This window comes from Podospora pseudocomata, chromosome 5, assembly GCF_035222375.1.
Source record: "Podospora pseudocomata strain CBS 415.72m chromosome 5, whole genome shotgun sequence".
In the NCBI taxonomy this organism is placed as follows: Eukaryota; Fungi; Ascomycota; class Sordariomycetes; order Sordariales; family Podosporaceae; genus Podospora; species Podospora pseudocomata.
This window is the reverse complement of record NC_085889.1, coordinates 2552460-2569426: the sequence shown is the minus strand read 5'-3', so window position 1 is coordinate 2569426 and position 16967 is coordinate 2552460. Positions and strand designations below refer to the sequence as shown.

Here is a 16967-nt window from a genome sequence, read left to right as displayed (position 1 = left end):
TTGAGAACACGACCAGCTCCGCGATCCCAGCCAGAGTCAAAGGTTCCCTGAGGAGAGACAATGCAACACTGTGAGCAAACTCAGGTTGGTGACGGCGTGTAGCCTCGGTTTCGAATACCTCTTGATCGGCTTGCTCAGGAGAGGCGAAAGGAGAGGGGGCGTGAATGCTGGGAATTGAATGGATGGTATCAACTCAGCAGGAGCCATCATGTTGAGGTTTTGCGGTTAGGGAGGGAAGAATGTAACGCTTTTCTTGGCCTAGTCGTCTTTTGTAGGGGATTTCTTTCCTGGTGGGGGTAGAGGCGAAGCGAGAAAAGTGACTTTCTGATGGTGATTCGTGGATCGTCCAATGTTTCTGGTCGCGCCTCTGTTAAGAGAGCGTGCTGGATGCGTCGAATTACATGTAGCGTAATGTATGTACTACCCCTGTTGTGGTTGTCTGCTGACTGGTGAGATCGCGGGAGAAGAAGGTGTCGTTTCTATCTAGTGATGTTTTGAGAAGTGGATTCGGTGTTCGCTCTTGGTATCTGATATTCTTTTTTTTTTTTTTTTTTTTTTTGCGTGTCCTCTAGTCCGTAAATAAGATTGATGGCAGCAGTTCCAAGGAAGGGTATGTTGCGGAGGATAAGAGCTCGTCGGAGAGGTGGGATTGGGAATTTTGAGACTCTAAATTCCAGGTCCTGTGGTATAGGGAGATGGCCTCTGAATGGATGGCGGGTAGGCGGGCGGGTAGTAGTGGGGTGGACTGGTGAAATTGATGCGCTCAGGTGGGCTACCTGTGCTGACTTGAGGCTGGAGCTGTTGAGCTTGTTGTTGATGCCGCTGTGCGACAGGAGCAGTCTCACCCTCAGCAAGTGCAGTAACAGACACATTTCTGATGGGGAGCTGAACGATGTGCTCTGGTGTTGGTCCCATGGCACATGAGGAGAGACAGGTGCTGGGAGAGGAATGAGTGCGCTTTTTGTCCTGCTCGTCTTACGGGGGTTGGTGTGCTGGTAGGGAGGCAAGGAAATATGCGGTTTCAAGATGGTTTATAGACCTTGAAAGATAGTCGAGGCGTACAGTTGGTTGATTTGGTGGAGGTTGCAAAAGCCAAAGAAACGAAAACAGCATGAGTTTAGGCTTCCGTTTCATTGTTGTATTTATCACAGAGTGACCAATGAAGTAACTCGATCGTGACTCAGGGCAGCCAGTCAAGCTCATCAAGGCTTATCATATAAGGAATAACACTCTATGTCAAGGGACACTACACACAATCCCAGCAAAAATCTTTGTGATTCTAACAAACAACAATCTATTTCATTAGCTCCTGCACTCAAAAGACCTGTCCTTTTCTTGGTAAGGGGCATGGTGGGCGTGGTAGATCAGTGTAAGAACTTATAGCCATCTACTTGGAATGGAAATGGGACATGGACCACAGACTGACGTCCTTTCATAAATGCTAATGCAGCACTGCGGAGTCAACGCCGCTGGGTATGACCACAAGGACTCATTTTACATGGTAGACGTTCAAAATCAAGTCAGCATCTGAGACACAATTTACAGTCACATTTCTGACTCCCAATGTTATCCTCTTTGTATTAACGTGTCTTGACCGAGTGACAACAAACTCCACCTGATTCCACAATCTATGGCTGCCATCCACAACGTCGCATTATTCCAACTCAAAGCACTCACGAGCAACCCACCAATAACGTTAACCCCGCAACCTGACTGTCGCTCCTGCCTTCCCATCATCCAGGTACAACGCGCCTGCCTCGTTGAAGTCCCCAGTGGCGCAATTTTCGACCTTGCTCCTGTGGATTCTGCCCTGTCCAGAGCCTTCCAGACGATGCCACGTGTCACCCACAGCCTTTAGCACGTGCCGTAGAGGTGCCAGATCCCTGCTATTTGACCCCCTCCATCTCTTCCTATCTCCTACCAAATCGGTTTTGTTTTTTCATACTGTCTCTTAAGGCTCAGTGCAGTTTCCTCCCATACCAACCCACCGTGACCTTTTCGCATGCTAACAACCCTCTGGGAGTGAGAGCATGACATCGACATTACTAAGTCCAGTGTGATGAAGATGTTGTTGACGTGTGTGATTACATTGAAATGTTGTGGAAAAGACCGCCAGCCAGAGTTGTGGCTGGGGGTTGGAACGGCGCAACAGCATTTTCTTTTTGGTGATGAGAGTTTGGTACTGACCTGTGGTCAAACTTCGTCACAGGGAGATTTGACTGGTGGTTCAACACCCTGTAGACAAAGAGACTGCAACAAAATTCTAATTGCAATGTGTAATATTTTGTCCATGAGTGAAAGATGAATCTTGTATTATGATTATCTGTGATACTGAGCCTTCGCCCGAGGATTGACAGGTCTTCAACCGAATCAGTGAGAAGAAGCCCCATGCCATCACTCCTTCCGCTGGCGCTGGCGACGAAGACGGCCAGTCCCACGGTGCTTCTTGAGAGCCAGCCTGCCTGTGCCAAACAGCTTCTTTCCACCACAGCCATTGCAGGTGACGAGGAGAGGCGGTGGTCGCTCAGGGAGCTTGGGCGGCTCGGGCTCGTTCTTGGGGGACTCGGCAGGCATCCGATAAAGCGACTCTCTGTCAGTTGGATCCCACTCAAACAAAAAAGAACAGCTCAACATACCCCTCTATCAATAATCGGCCCCAGAGTCTCCATCGTCTTCCAAACACCACCAGGGCTGATAAAGTCGGAGTTAAAGTCCTTCAGCTGATACTTTGGCTCCAGATCCTCGTTGAAGATGTGCATCAAGCTGGTCAAGAACTCGGGCGTCTCCATCTTTTCAATGTCGAGCTCCCAGGTGGCAAGGAACTCCTCCAGCACCTCCTCCGCCTTGCGACCTTCTTCGGTGTCCAGGTCGGGAGGGGGAAAGTGTTTGTCGAAGCGTTCCTCGTGCTCTTCCAGGGCCCATTTCATTCTCTGGAACAGGTGGCCGATGTCTTGGCCACCGTATCTCCAGGCGAGCGTGATTCGGAGGTGCCAGCCTGCCACGCGGGCAATGGAGTCTTTGAAGCTCATTGGGGCCATGGTGGGGGGTGCCTTTGTGTCTTGAAATATGGGACGAAAGGTTGAGTGTGCGTCTGAAGTTGTAAAGATAGGTCTGGGGCGGTAAGAATGGAGGTTGTCTAAGAACAATAGCGTGGAAAAAGAAGGACTGACAATAGGTCATTGGCTGTGAAAATCCGGGCGGCCATGGGCACGAAGAAAAGTCGAACCTAACTGGTGTTCAACTCGTTAGCGTGCGAGCCTGAGGATTGAAGTTCAGATGGATGGCTTGGATGACTTTTGATCGAACCTTCGAATTTGGCCATTACTGATAACACACACACGCCAGGAAGGCTCCCAGACTTTGAAAATCACCTCACACACCCTCAATATCAGCTCAGGCTGGCAACTTTACAGGCATTTCGTTTAGGCACCACAGCCGATAGTGAACTCAAAGACCACCTCCCCACACTCTGTCCGTTATATATTAATACTTCGTGCTAAAGGTATGATACTACTTCTCAAAAGGTTCCCTCCTACACAACAATCACATCAAAGACTACTACCCAACCCCCAAAGGTTCAACCCCCCATCACCCCCAACGCCCCGACAACAACCCCCTCACAATCCCTCTCATATCCCTCTACATCAAGAAACTCAATCATCGCCTTATTCCCCCTCCCAATAACCGCCATCCTCCCCCTCCCAAACCCCTCCCAACCCACTCCCTCCAATCCCCCTCCCGGATCCCTCACAAACCCCCCCCAAGCCCCCTGAACAAACCCCATCAACTCCCTTTGCTCCTTTTCCATCTCAATCCCACTCACCACCTCCCCATTCCCAAAAACCATATTCATATCCACTCCATGATACGCCCCTGACCCCTCATACAACCTCGTATTCTCCCAATCAGCACCATACCTGTACACCCAAGCCCGCACCCCCCTCCCCCTCCTCTGACCAGCCTGATACAACACTGGACAAGTAAAACTCTCCAAATGAAACGACCTCACCTCCTCCACAGTAGGAGTTATATTCTGCGCATAAGCCGGAACACGATAATACCCTGCCTCATTATCTGTACTCCCCAACAAAACAGGAATCCTCGCCAAAGGCAGCCCAGTGAGCTCATCAGCAGCAAAAAAGGTAATGTTATCCGGTGCGGGCCAAAAGGGTGGTATGCCCCTTAATCGACTGCTGCTTTTGGCTGGTTTGATAGACGAGGCTGCCGAGAGGAGGGTTGTCCAGGGGACTGCCCTCATGCAAGTGATTGGGTTGGGAAGGGAACAGTTGACCAAACTGGCGACAGCTTCGAAATTGGATTGCTGAACAGATTTCGCATTTGATGGAAAGGAAAGCGCGGTGCCGGAGTGGGCGATCAACCCCCGGACAATCGGATCGCCGTGGTAGGCGTATGCCCAGTTATCCACGCTCACGGCACCAGAGGACTGTCCTGCAAGGGTGATCTTGCTTGGGTCACCGCCAAAGACAAGGATGTTATCACGCACCCATTCCACCGCAGCGCGTTGATCATGAAACCCGGGGTTTTGAAACGGGAGGTGGGATGAGCCAGGGAAGCCAAAGATGTTGAGGCGGTAATTGACTGTTATGACGATAATATCCTCGGCGGAGGCGAGGCGGCCGCCGTGGTAGAAGGGGGTGTTGGTGTTGCCGATTGTGAAGCGGCCGCCGTAGAAGAAGATGAGGACTGGTTTGAGGGGCTGCGGCTGAGGGGGGAGGGGAGACCAGATGTTGAGGGTGAGGCAGTCTTCATTCTGGGGGGTGCCGACGGCGGAAGCGAAGAAGTTGATTATTCGCTGGGCTTGGGGAGTCAAGCCTGGGTAGTTGGATGGCTTGGAGGGGGACAGGGGGCAGTCGTAGCCAAAGGAGGAGGCGTTACGGGAGAGGTCCGGGGTGAGGAGCTTTTGGGGTGGTGCGAATCGTAGGTCACCTAGAGGGGGTTTTGCGTAGGGAATGCCGAGAAATTCAAGTGCACAGGAGGCGTCGGGGAAGAGGTGCCCGGTGATGAGGCCGGATGTGGTTTTGACTTGGGCATCTTGAGCAATTACCGACTGGCAGGATAACGATTGAACAGTGGTTGCAACCGCGGTGGTTGCTAGCTTGAAGGAAAGCACAGTCAGCAACATGTTTTGGCTCTGCTCGGTCAATGAAATCTCGACCTTTGAAGGTCAAGTCTGATTCCAGACACATTGAGACCCCGCTTCGGACCTCGCAGAATATTGTCAGCGTATGCGCGACTGTACGACGTCGACGTCATATTGCATGGTGAGATCCCATCTTTCAACGACTGTCAGCCCGGCGTGGTCCTCACATGTCCCGTCCCTGGAATGGAGATGGAATTCCGCAGCTTTATGCGTCAATTGAGCCAATGTCTCACGTATGTATCCATCGGCCATGTTCTCGACATGCCTCTATTCGGGAATCTCAATATCACAACCCATCGCTGTGGTGCTAGTCATTAATAGAATCTACGAGTACAAACATACGTCTGATCGAGATTTTTGCTGTGGTATCCTCCCCTGAAAATATCCCTTCCCGCGGGAAGATTCTCCTTGCTGGTATCTAAACTGTCTAACATTAGAATCTCTCTCATTTGCCTTGCCCGGATGCCGCTCACCATCCTTTTTGCCCACCCCACTCCAGGCATTTCAACCTTGCCAGAAATGCCTCATCGTCTCATTTCGGTCGTGATCGCAGCTGAGTAGCTCTCACCCACCTCAATTTAGACTTTCCGTGGAAATATGAACTGGGTGAGCCGTGCCCCGGAAATAGCCGATTGTGGATCCTCCAGGCAGTGACAAAGTCGCCAATGAGGCTAACCGAGCTTGCGGTGCACAAAAGCTGATCATTTTCTTGTTCCTGCTGTACTAGGAGGGCGAGGCGGGCGACTTCGTCGGCGGACTTCCGGAATTCGTTGAGGGTCTGCGAATCTTGCGGCACTTGGGGCACTTCTGGCAAAGTCCGTGGCACTTCTGGGAAAGCCCGTGGCTCATCTTGTTCCATAACAATGTCTTGTGATTCCTCGAGGTGAGAGTGTGGCTGATCCGTATCTGTCATTTTGCTGGGTACTGGGCATGTGTCGGGAAAAGTCGGAGGTTGCGGTGAACGGGGCAAGCAGAGTTGGGGTGAGGACCTTTGAAGGAAGTTCAAGGCAGCAGACAGCAGTAAGGGAAGGAGCGATGGAAGGTCAAAGTTCAACCACCCTGGCGCCACACTCCACCACAGCCCTGTTTGCTTGCTGCACATTCTGGCCTTCTTCAGATGCTCTTTGATGGCGATGAATAACAAGACTTTTTTCTTATGAATTGAAGGTGCATTAGGTACGTCTCAAACCCACAACATGCGCAACGGTGTGGGCCAAAGAAAATATACAGAACCGTCAGATGATGCAATCCAACATTTCCAGTATACTACTACTAGAAAGGTTCCCTCCGGGGGGCATCAAGATCTCGAATTGTGCTAACAGAATAGTCGCATTCCGGGAAACGACTGAGATAGAATCTTAGAGCAATGAGAAGATTATAAATTAAGGCCATGCATTCTCCCGGCTGGGCTGAAGTGTGACCATAGATGAAGTTATACAGGGCTGAGAATAAATCGTTAAGGTATTTCAAGGAATATTGGTACTCCTTATTCACTGCCATGCCAGCTTGCTCCTGGGTAGCGAGTTGCGGTTGCAGATTTGACCGATAGTGTGCTGGCTTTGGAAGACTCAGCCTTGGGGAAGAGGCAAAGTCCACGCCACCTACTTATAGCAGTCCTTAAGACTTTGATAAAGCGTGTGGTCCATGTCAGATGTCCATACAATGCTCTGTTTTGCCTCCTGCATCTTTGGTGCCAAAGATGTCAAGAATTCCATTGTTCTTCGTCTCACGAAGTCACGAACATAGAAACCAATCCCAGACAGCCATATCAGGGGTCCCGGCGTTGATTAAAATGAACCCTTAAATGCACCCACCCACCCAAAAGACTCAACATTTCAAGCGAAAAACCAGAAGAATGTCAAAGGACAACAAAGGATGGGATTCTCGCTGTCACAACAGCAATTGCATTCAGGCCGTCCTGATAGGCCATGAAAGTGGCCAGGCCTGGCATCCTAACACAAGCGCCGTCGGATACTGCCTTGGCGCTTGTTTCTGCGCTTGTTTCTGCGCTTGTTTCTGCGCTTGGCCGCTCCTGATTCGACCCTCAACTTCAAATGCAATTGATGAGAAAACTCATCTGGGAGACAGCCCGATGGTGTTGCCCCAGGGTGTTGCTGGGCGTGTCAGAGATGAGATGGCAGGCGCAAAAGCAAAAGACGCTGGGGCCCTTTGATGCCCCACATTGACCCACTGAACAAAGTAACGTCAGTGCAACCTCGCGTGTCTGGCCCCCTAGCCCTTCACTCAAACTGCAGAAGAAGACGCGTCGATATTTATACATTTTGACTTTCTGCATCTGATCAATGGTAGCATCCAGCATGACCATGAGCCGACGATCTCATCTGTTTTCCATCCGGAAACTCCCAAAGCCGTGCAGTAAGTCAAGGAGGGTAACATGGCATTGTTTCCAGCACGGGCCACCGGGGCACCGACCAGGAGGTCACCCCCTGTAAAAGGAGGCTCGTCCGGATCACCAACCGTCTCAAGTCTGGGGGAGGGGCCAATCACCAACCTCGCCTCGCTGTTAGATCGCCTCAGCTTTCGACCTCCTTGCGCTACCCAAGACGAGGTGGTGTGTTTGAGATTCGACTCTCTCTTCTCTTTTTCCATCTGCTTCTCTTTTCCTACTCTTTTCTTCCACCTTTTCCCTCTCTCCACCAACAAATTCCCATTCGTTCTTTTTTTTCCCACTGTTGTTGTCGGGCAGGTTTATTGATCGCTGGTCGCTGGTCGCAGTCATTTCCTAACACAATACCACTTCGATTCTACCATTCTCTTTTGCATTTGACCTTTTAATCCTCTAGGTCAGATTTCGACTTTATCATTTTATTATATACCCTGTGACTGGATTTTCCTTGTCTGTCGCTGGTCGAACCATCACCTCGCTATCCTTCATTTCTACCACCAACTAGCGACAACACCCCACCCTCCCTTTTTATCTCTGTAGCACCACACACCAACCGCCAAAATGGGTCAGAATCTTTCTCTTGAGGAGCCATTCGCCGACACCGCTGGTGCCGTGTTCGCCAAGGAGGACCAGATGAACAGCATCATCTTGGGCATCGCGTGGGCTGGGTCGGTGTATGGTATCGGCATGATCTGGTGCGCCGTCACGCTGCTTTCTCGTTGGTCGGGCAGGGAATCGGACAGAGATCCAAACCTATTCTCGGTACTGGCGGCGTTCTTACTATCGACGGGGTGGCCGATGATTATGCTCTATTTCGCAATGTCGAGTCGGTAGTCGGGTTATCTCAGTGGACAAGAAATAGGATAATTCAGTCTGGGTGAGAAGGAACGAGTCTCAGAACAGTTGGCAGCGTGTGAGGACGGGCTCATGATTTCAAGGCTTTGAGATGAATGGGGTGGGCTGCTATGCCCAAGTTGACTTTGACGCGCGGAGGAGATGGTGGGGAGAGGGCTACATCATCGAGTTATGCCGAGTCAAGGTTGGATCATCAGGACTGGAGGGGAGCGCGTCAATGACAAGCACAGGTTGTGCATGGGGATGGAAGGGGGAGGTTAAGGGAAGCCGACGGGAAGGGGTCTTCATCACAGCACATATAATGCCACGGTATAAACAGTTTTCTCGTCATACCTTTTTTACAAATGATCATGGTCAAACGAAATGCAAAACCGCCATCTTTTCTCTCTCAGTTTCGATGTCGAAATGGGTCATGAAATTCGCCAATGTTCTTTCCCAATCCCATGCTATGCATCTTGCCCCAAACGCCTAGCAATGTCATTCAAAATCTCACATTCCTCAAGAAAGCCGCAACGACCTCGCCCAAACTCTCAGTGCCCCCTCTTTCCAACAAATACATACCCTCGTCCTGCTCCCCCTCCACAGCGTCCTCGTACCTGCCAACGCGATAACCAACTCCTTCGACTCCCTCCTGCAGCGCCAACCAAGACGCTAACAACATACCCTCCACTAACCACAGCGTTCTCTCGCCCTCGTCTTTGAAAGGCTGCCCATCAATCCCCCCTCCTGGTTCTGTTGGAGAATCAACGCTGACAAAGCTATCGTTTGACTCTTCCGGTCCTCTCCACAGCCTCGACGAACCCAAACCATGGAGCTGATCCTCCGCCCTCCCCACCCAATCAAGATAACCGTCAAACCAACCCCCTTCCTCATCCACCTCACCAGAATACAACGACTCTAGCAGTGCCTCATCCGCCGGTGTCCACTCGTCTAAGCTCGCCGAGCTTGGTGACCAGAGGTACGTCGACGTGGTGAAATCTGGAGAAAGCAGATAATGCTCGTTTTGCGGTGGCGATATCCGTGGAACGGGAAGTATGACAGGGCTGGCAAGAACAGAGCAACCCCCCCCGACTACCATCCCCTTTCCACGCGGTGGCTTTTGTTCTGATATCGATATGTCCAACGATCCATCGCTCTGAGTAACAACCACCAACCCATACGTTGTCCTCAATATCAGTGGCGCTCTTGGTGGGGAAGTAGATGAAGACGTGCAAAGCAAGAAGGCGAGGTCTGACGTAGTAAGGGGGTGCATTTTGTTGTCGTAATGATAGCATGGAACTAGACAAAGCCAGAACAGATCGGACGTGGCTCAAAACAGCATAATTATATCCTACCCAACCGTACCTATGCAACTCGAAATTACAGAGGCTGGTAAAACTACCTAGCCTTTCTCCTTTCTCCAGACGCCCATCAAAAATCAAGCTCCCAAACCCCAGGATCCTCCCTCAACCGCCCAATCGACCAAAACACTTGCATGCCTTCCCCCCGAACCTCCCCTCTCCCCCACTCATCCAATACCAGGGCTTGCATCCAAAATCTCGCATGAGCGGTAGCTAATCCCCTTCCGACAAGTCAATCGCGGCTGTTACCTGCACCAAGTCATAATTGGCTGTCACATATTGCCTTAGTGGAGCGGCGCACCGCTTGCGGCGCTTCCCAACGGTTGGCGGGTAGGTTAAGCGCCGAGGACCACCACACGCTGGGCAGCCTCATTTGTTCAGCTTGTGCCGCTGTCAAGCAATTGGGCAATTTGCCAAGCGAAAAAACATTTGTTTATCACTGGCTGCTTGCTATCATGTCTAGAAGGTGTTGCGGTGTAATTCCCCTCACAAGTGATCAATACCATCCGGGTGACAAGTTTCATTTTCCCCATCTTGGTCATCTCCCTTATCGTCCTTGTCATCGCATGTCCTATCTCTCTCCGCCGGTTTTTGACCATCTTTGTCATTTCCCATCCTGCGACTACCGCTGCCCGGTCACCTGGGTTTCACAAAACTTGGGAAAGAGCTGTTGAAGATTTATTGGCTTGTTGTAGGGGAAGCCGGAAGGAAGGTGGGTGGAAGGTGGAAAGGAACCCGAACAGGGGGCTCTTGCAACAGCATTTTGTGCATCGAGTAGGTGGCATAATCCATCCACCATGAAGCTGGCAGTTGGCTTTTTAATCGACGACGTTTGTCTTGAGTGTTTGCAATTTCCAAACCCCGGTTTCCGTGATTGCGCGATTCAGGAACTGGGGTCTACCACATTTTGTGTTGAACATTAAGCTTTCACCCGCCAAAAGTCTTGCGAAGCCACCCTGAGCCATCCGTCGCCTCCCCATGGGGTTCTCCGTTCTCGACATCATGACTGTCAAGGCGGTGTCTCCATGTCCTGACGTTCTTGGTGCCTCTCAAGCAACACTTCACCGCAAACACACATCCCATCATATCAGTCCCTCACCACACATCTAACATGGGAAACTTTTCAGAACGGATGCAGGGCGTCCGCTCGCGCCTCCATCTAACGCGCGAGAAGCCCGCCTCATCTTGCGAACCACGGCCCCCTGAACGTATGAACCGCAAGACGCTCCTCAAAGAATACACTCGGCTCCAACGGCACTGCGACTCGTTGAAGGGCGAGAAGAAGAAGATGGAAAGTGATATGATCTCTATGGAGAGGCGGCATAAAGAGGAATTGGATGAGTCAAAACTGAGTCAAAAGATTGTCAAGTTGGAGGCAACGATCGTCAAGCTTAGGCAGGAGAATGCCTCGCTGAATGCGTTGAGGACGGCGTATTTTCTCCGGAGCCTTGCTTTGGAGCGGAGGCTGAATGATCTCCAGGCGAAGGTGGACAATGCGGGGATGGATAGAGATCGGTGTCAGGAGAGAATAAATTATATGGAGTACCTGAAGAAGGGGAGGGAGAGGCTGGAGAAGGTTGAGTAGGTAGGTGACGTCGTCTGGGCGGTGCTAGTGGCGGCGGTTGGGAGATGCGAGGTGGACAACACAACCTGGGTGGGAAAAGCCTGGACAAGCCAGAGGACAAGACTTTTTCTTTCCTGCCAACATTATGAGCTTGTCTCTCGAATACAACCACCGTCGCTTCATTGTTGTACATAACATTCCATCGGTTGCCTCTTCAACTTGACAAACAAGTGACAGGAGGACAATACAAAAAGCAGCAGCAAGCACATCGACGTTGAGGACAAGAACCGTTTGGTGTGAAAAGGCCCCTAAGGGTTCCAGGTTCGATGGTGTGAGATAGGTACCTGATAGATCCAGTAAGCGGCAGCTTATATACCACCCTTTGGCTCTTCCCACCAGCGAAGTAGCTAAACATTGTATGTAGATAGCGCAATGGTTAAGGAGCCGCGTGCCACCTGGCCTGGCCAGTTGGGGTTGTGTGGACCGGACCGACCCTTCGCTTCAGGTAGTGGGTTCAAGCCCATCATGGTCACCTCTTTTTCCCTATTTTTTTTTATCTGTTTCGAAATGCACCTGGACAGCAACAAACAGAGACTGGATTTCGATTGAATCTTGTGCTGAGAAGGCCAATCATTTAATGTATGGGTTCCATTATTTACCTTTCTCTTTGCAACGAGAAGGCTCGACGAGCGAGCACTACGAGTTTCATCGACAGATCATACCCTTGTCTCAAGAACGATGAACGCAAACATCAGAAAAGGATCCAAACTGTGGCTGAGATTACCAACTGAGTTAGGGCCATCCCCAGATGGCACCAAATGATTTCCACAAAGTCAAATCTTGTCCAGTTTTTCGGCCCCCGAACTGTATAAAAGTAACGCAAAGCCTAAAGCGACTTCTACCTCGACGACATTGAATCATTCCTGTCTATCTGTTTCAAGATATTTTCTGGCCGCAAACATGCCTCCTCGCAAGCAAATTGGAGTTCCAAGCACCGCGCCGACGCGTCGATCATCACGCGTTGCTTCCAGGGAGGCCACGACCACACCGGAGCCCGCGCATCCGCCAAGCTTAAAAGCTACGAAGGCATCAGCGTCAGCAACGCCAAAACCACCAAACAGTTCGACAGTTCGGCACAGACCTCGCAGACGCAGTCCCCGCACAGGCCGCTATTGAGGAGGAGCTTGCCGGAGAGGTTCAGGATGCCGCCGCAGGTCAAGATGCTTCAGAGGAGCGGAAGGCTTCAGCCGTCGATTCCCTTGACTGGAGCACCCTGACCCGTGAAAGTCAGTTTTACTATGGCAACGAGGAAGAGAATATCAGCGTTGGAACAGGATTCCATTTGCTTGGAACGAATAAGCATATTTCCTCACAATAACGTTATCCTTCTCCTTACAACATGCGTTTCGAGGTACAGAGTGGGAACTCCAAGATCAAGAAGAGTGGGGGTGTGCGGATAATCGGCGGAGCAGACGGGATCAAGATGATTCCTTTCGTCAATATCGGTAAGTCATCATCTTGTTCCAGCACCACTCCCGATCCTCGCTTGCTGATAACCTGTTACAGAACATGTCATCATCCTCCCAGAGCCCAAAGCCAAGAGACAAAAGAACCACCGCGTGCTTATCGTGCCCAATGCCGCCACTGGCCTCTCCCCCATTAAACGGAAGTACCTCAAGATCATCTCATTCAGCCTGCCGAACAAGAACGCAGACAAGGACCTCATTGGAACAATTGGTGAGGCAGTTGATGCCAGCAAAGACACATATCTCTCGGTCTTCAGGAAGGTCTTCAGGAAGGTCTTCAACCAGAAACTGAAGCCATTTGGCAAGTCTGTCATTGATGCTACGGACTTCCAAAAAGCTGGGATTTGGGAAGGGAAGACGACAGTAAGGTTCCGGCTCAACTATCAGCCTCACCAAAGGACCATCAGAGGTATACCAACCATTCCCACCATTGGCCGGGACTTATCGGGCCACATCAGAGCTAGGAGCGCGTTTTCAGGCCACAGCTACTTCCTTCGCGAGGGGCTAGTGTTTTTACACGATTCCAATGGGCGGCATGGTGTAGAAGATCTCCATCTGTTTATTCCCTTCAATTCGCTCAGCAAGTCGCTTCTTCTACTTGCCTACGAGAATGGGGAACCCGTTGGTGTTAGGTACCTGATCGAGGATCTTTCTGAACCGTACTTTGCAGCCACCGCCGATGCGAAGAAGGACGAGCAGAATTCTCTGATGATAGGCTTTGACGGGCTGCCTGTGGAGCTGTTGGATGAGTTGAAGAAGTGGTCAGAGGGAAGTAGGATCAAGACGACGAGGATGAACCTGGGCAGTCTTTCTACAACTATGCCGGAAACACACCAGCATCAGGCTTCACGCCGCCGGGTATGACGGGAAATGATGTAAGAGTCATACCAATCTGCAAGGTATGCTAGCACATTATGAGTTTGCTTTCCTTGTTTTCATGTCAGATGGAATCATCTGACATCCACTGCGGTTGTTTTCCTACAAGGGAGCCAGATGTACGCCCTTGTAATTTTCTTTTTTTCTAGACGTTTCACAAAATCATCTGAATTTGCTCTTTTACAGCACTTTGAAAGATTCCATACTGGCGTCATCATCCCATCGTCCTCTGGTTATAATCATACTTCATGTCAAGTTGAAAGAGCAGCATGATGCCTTTGAACCAGTAGAACTGGGTTTTTTTAAGGAACTAATACCCACCTGTATCTGAGAGCAGATACTTGTAACAGGGAACAGGTTGCTCTTTGCTCTCACATGAGTAAGATATCAAGCTATCACCACATAGTCTACCAAGAGTTCCAGCAAGAGCTACTTTTCAACAAAACCAGGAGCATCAACTCGTTACCCATCAGAGATTTAGCTACCTCCACAGATCCACTCCGACAGTTCGTTCACTCTGCTCTTGAGGGGCCTTCAAGACGTATATATATCTGTCAACTTTCTTTCTAGAATTCCTTCTCTCCCCATCATCCTCACCTACATCGACAAGCCAGCAAAATGCATTCCTTTACCAACTTCCTTCTAGCCGGCCTGGCCGATACACTCGGCCTCCTCACCCAGTCCGCCTCCGCTGCCGACTTGGTTCAAGTCCACAACCACTGCAGCTTCCCCCTGTACTGGTGGCACAACGCCTCTGCTGACGACCCCAACGCTTGTGACAAGGGCGTGAACGACCTCTGTATCGGCAAGGTCGGTGAGCCCCTTGAGGCAGCGGCTGGCTCTGCACACGGCTATGGCATTCTGAAGAACGACAAAGGCGTCTCGGTCAAGATTCGCCGTGGGGACAAGGTCCAGACAAATAACAGCTTAAGGCCCCGGCCTTTACGGCAAGCCCTTTCAACGACCAAAACGTCTACGTCCCAGTAACTTTCCCTGGCTCTTCCGACCCTGCCTACAACACATGCCAAATTCTGTAGTGCAAGAAGAACGCAATCTGCATGAACGTCTACCAGGAGGATGACCACCCCGATGCTAGAAGTTGCCGTTTGAACACGAGAGAGATGCAACTTCACTTGTGTATGTCTGATGCCGACTTCGCCGCCGCGCCGTTGGAGTTCCAGCAGAGTGCTGTCAAGAATTTTGGGCGTGGTGTTAGGCAGGCGAAGAGAGATGCTAAGCACAAGGTTACGAAGGATGATTTGAGGAAGGAGTGCCCGGGTTTTCAAGCTGCTTTGGCGAGAAAGCCTTAGGCTAGATTGGGGGCTTGGTAGAGTAGTAGCCAGTGGTCTAGCTAGAAACACGGAGATTTTCTCCACATCATATGGTACTTGTTTTGTGACAGGGAAGAGTAACACAAGCTCTTCACGCATCTGGTGACAAGTTGCCACACTTCTCCCCCATGCACATCAAGGAAGAGTGGTTGAACATACGACAAGGAATCAAATATCTTACTGACTAGAATCCCAAGTGGAGGGTTGTTTGTCGACTCAAAGAGTTCAAGCGGGATCGGTTGAGAACAGGGGCTGACTGCCCAACCTCTTGGCAGGTTCTAGGCAGGCACCGAAGTTCAAGTGAGAACTGAGCGCATATGACGTGAGCTTAAACTTTGAGTCTGTATTCATACAGCTGGAGTCGCTTCTTCCGCAGGTACTGCCAGTGTCAGCTGCTCCTCACTTGAACACATTTTCACAAGTTCTACTTTTCCCTCCCCTTCCTTTTCGCAATGGCATCCGCGAGCCCGACCATGACTCCGGCCGCTCTTTCTCAGTGGAGCCCTACAACCAAGGCCGACCAGGAACTGAAAGGCTCTCTACAGTCGCTTGTGTCCTCGACTGACACCTTCTTTTTGATCCCCGGCCCCAAGGCTCAGGCGTCTGAAAACAAAAAGAGAGCTACATCTCTACTTCAAAGCAAGGCGTACTTTGGTGAGTCTTGCTGCTATCTCGAATTGCTCACATGAACTAACTTGACGGCGCGTGGCCAAGACCTCAAAGCTTATCTCATGACAGGCAAGGACTTCCCCACCAACAGCGATGCCTTCGATGACAGAATCCCCAAGGGCGCATTCAAGCGTCTAGAATCCATCGACACAGACATATACAACATGACCAAAACCACGTTTGTGGAAATAGGCTCGACATGCCATGACTTCTACGACGACAACCTCCATAGCATGTGTGAGTTGCGTTTCTCCACACCTGCTTCTCCGTTGCTGACATTCCAAAACAGCCCTGGCTGGGGCAGTGGCCAAGAACTGGGGCCGGTCAACTTTGGACATCCTGACTGATGATGACGAGGGGATGACTCTGCGCGGTCAACTGATGGTCCTCTTTGATTCCAAGCAAAATACGCGAGATGATAAAGATGATGCCTATAGAATACTGGCATTGCCCGTCGAATCGATCTCATCGCACCAATCCTTGTAGGTCTTTGGATTCTTTGTCTTCTCATTGATCCCAAAGGTGCTATACTTTGGCAACGGGTTACCCCATTTCGCGGCTTCATCATATGTCAGCAGGCCCATAGATGCTCAACTTTCCAAGGCGTGTACATACTTGAGATCTGCGCAAGAATACGCTCGGCCGTATAGTCACCAGGTACGGCAAAGACCTGTTTGGTGACGTCTGTCGACTTTGGCTGGCCGGTTTCGGCGACACAAAGCACCTCCTGAGTTCCAATGGGATAATCGACCGTCAAGATCCAACCGTCTATAGGAATCTCAACAAGGCCATTCGCAGAGCGGAAACGGCCCGTTTTGAACCTGAGGCCAGGTTGTTAGGACAAGAGGTCTGGGAGGCAGAGAACAAAAACACCTACCGAATCTGGAACAGGACACCCTTGATCTTGGAGGAGTTGTCGCTGGGAATAGTGATCTGCGAGGGATGGGTGACAGCTTCAATGCTACTGACTGTAGGGTCGTCAAAGTTGATCTTGCTCATAGCAGGATACAACTCGAAAAGGCGAGCAAAGTTCTTGTTAATAATCTGCTCCGTGAAGGCCACAATCTCGTCGTACTGGGACTCATTGTCGCCAACTCTGACGCCCAGGCGGGACTGGATGTCCTCTGACACACCATTCCAAACCCACAAGATCAACTTCTAACACGGTCACTCAATATGCCTTCTGAGTCTACCCGCAGCAATCCCCCGGGTCCACCCGCAACTACGGAGAGTTCTTC

General features: G+C 50.8%; 8 protein-coding genes across 8 annotated transcripts; 4 read left to right on the top strand and 4 right to left on the bottom strand.

Moving 5' to 3' along the window:
- Positions 1-2394: 2394 nt before the first annotated feature.
- On the bottom strand, positions 2395-3038 carry QC762_512065 (uncharacterized protein; the record flags this gene model as incomplete). The annotated part of the gene is made up of 2 exons (XM_062891607.1): positions 2395-2574; positions 2637-3038. 2 exons carry the CDS (start codon positions 3036-3038, stop codon positions 2395-2397), a joined length of 582 nt encoding a protein of 193 aa, XP_062742269.1.
- A 539-nt stretch (positions 3039-3577) lies between these two features.
- QC762_512060 (uncharacterized protein) lies at positions 3578-5143 on the bottom strand (the record flags this gene model as incomplete). Its single annotated transcript, XM_062891606.1, has 1 exon — positions 3578-5143. One exon carries the CDS (start codon positions 5141-5143, stop codon positions 3578-3580), a length of 1566 nt encoding a protein of 521 aa, XP_062742268.1.
- A 332-nt stretch (positions 5144-5475) lies between these two features.
- On the bottom strand, positions 5476-6263 carry QC762_512050 (uncharacterized protein; the record flags this gene model as incomplete). Its single annotated transcript, XM_062891605.1, has 2 exons — positions 5476-5584; positions 5734-6263. The coding sequence occupies 2 exons, from the start codon at positions 6261-6263 to the stop codon at positions 5476-5478; spliced, it is 639 nt and encodes a 212-aa protein (XP_062742267.1).
- A 1866-nt stretch (positions 6264-8129) lies between these two features.
- Positions 8130-8402, top strand: QC762_512040 (uncharacterized protein; the record flags this gene model as incomplete). The annotated part of the gene is made up of 1 exon (XM_062891604.1): positions 8130-8402. One exon carries the CDS (start codon positions 8130-8132, stop codon positions 8400-8402), a length of 273 nt encoding a protein of 90 aa, XP_062742266.1.
- Positions 8403-8904: 502 nt separating this feature from the next.
- Positions 8905-9675, bottom strand: QC762_0082060 (uncharacterized protein; the record flags this gene model as incomplete). The annotated part of the gene is made up of 1 exon (XM_062883919.1): positions 8905-9675. One exon carries the CDS (start codon positions 9673-9675, stop codon positions 8905-8907), a length of 771 nt encoding a protein of 256 aa, XP_062742265.1.
- A 1199-nt stretch (positions 9676-10874) lies between these two features.
- Positions 10875-11348, top strand: QC762_512037 (uncharacterized protein; the record flags this gene model as incomplete). The annotated part of the gene is made up of 1 exon (XM_062891603.1): positions 10875-11348. One exon carries the CDS (start codon positions 10875-10877, stop codon positions 11346-11348), a length of 474 nt encoding a protein of 157 aa, XP_062742264.1.
- A 939-nt stretch (positions 11349-12287) lies between these two features.
- Positions 12288-12705, top strand: QC762_0082040 (uncharacterized protein; the record flags this gene model as incomplete). The annotated part of the gene is made up of 2 exons (XM_062883918.1): positions 12288-12333; positions 12449-12705. 2 exons carry the CDS (start codon positions 12288-12290, stop codon positions 12703-12705), a joined length of 303 nt encoding a protein of 100 aa, XP_062742263.1.
- A 21-nt stretch (positions 12706-12726) lies between these two features.
- Positions 12727-13717, top strand: QC762_0082030 (uncharacterized protein; the record flags this gene model as incomplete). The annotated part of the gene is made up of 2 exons (XM_062883917.1): positions 12727-12832; positions 12894-13717. 2 exons carry the CDS (start codon positions 12727-12729, stop codon positions 13715-13717), a joined length of 930 nt encoding a protein of 309 aa, XP_062742262.1.
- Positions 13718-16967: the final 3250 nt, after the last annotated feature.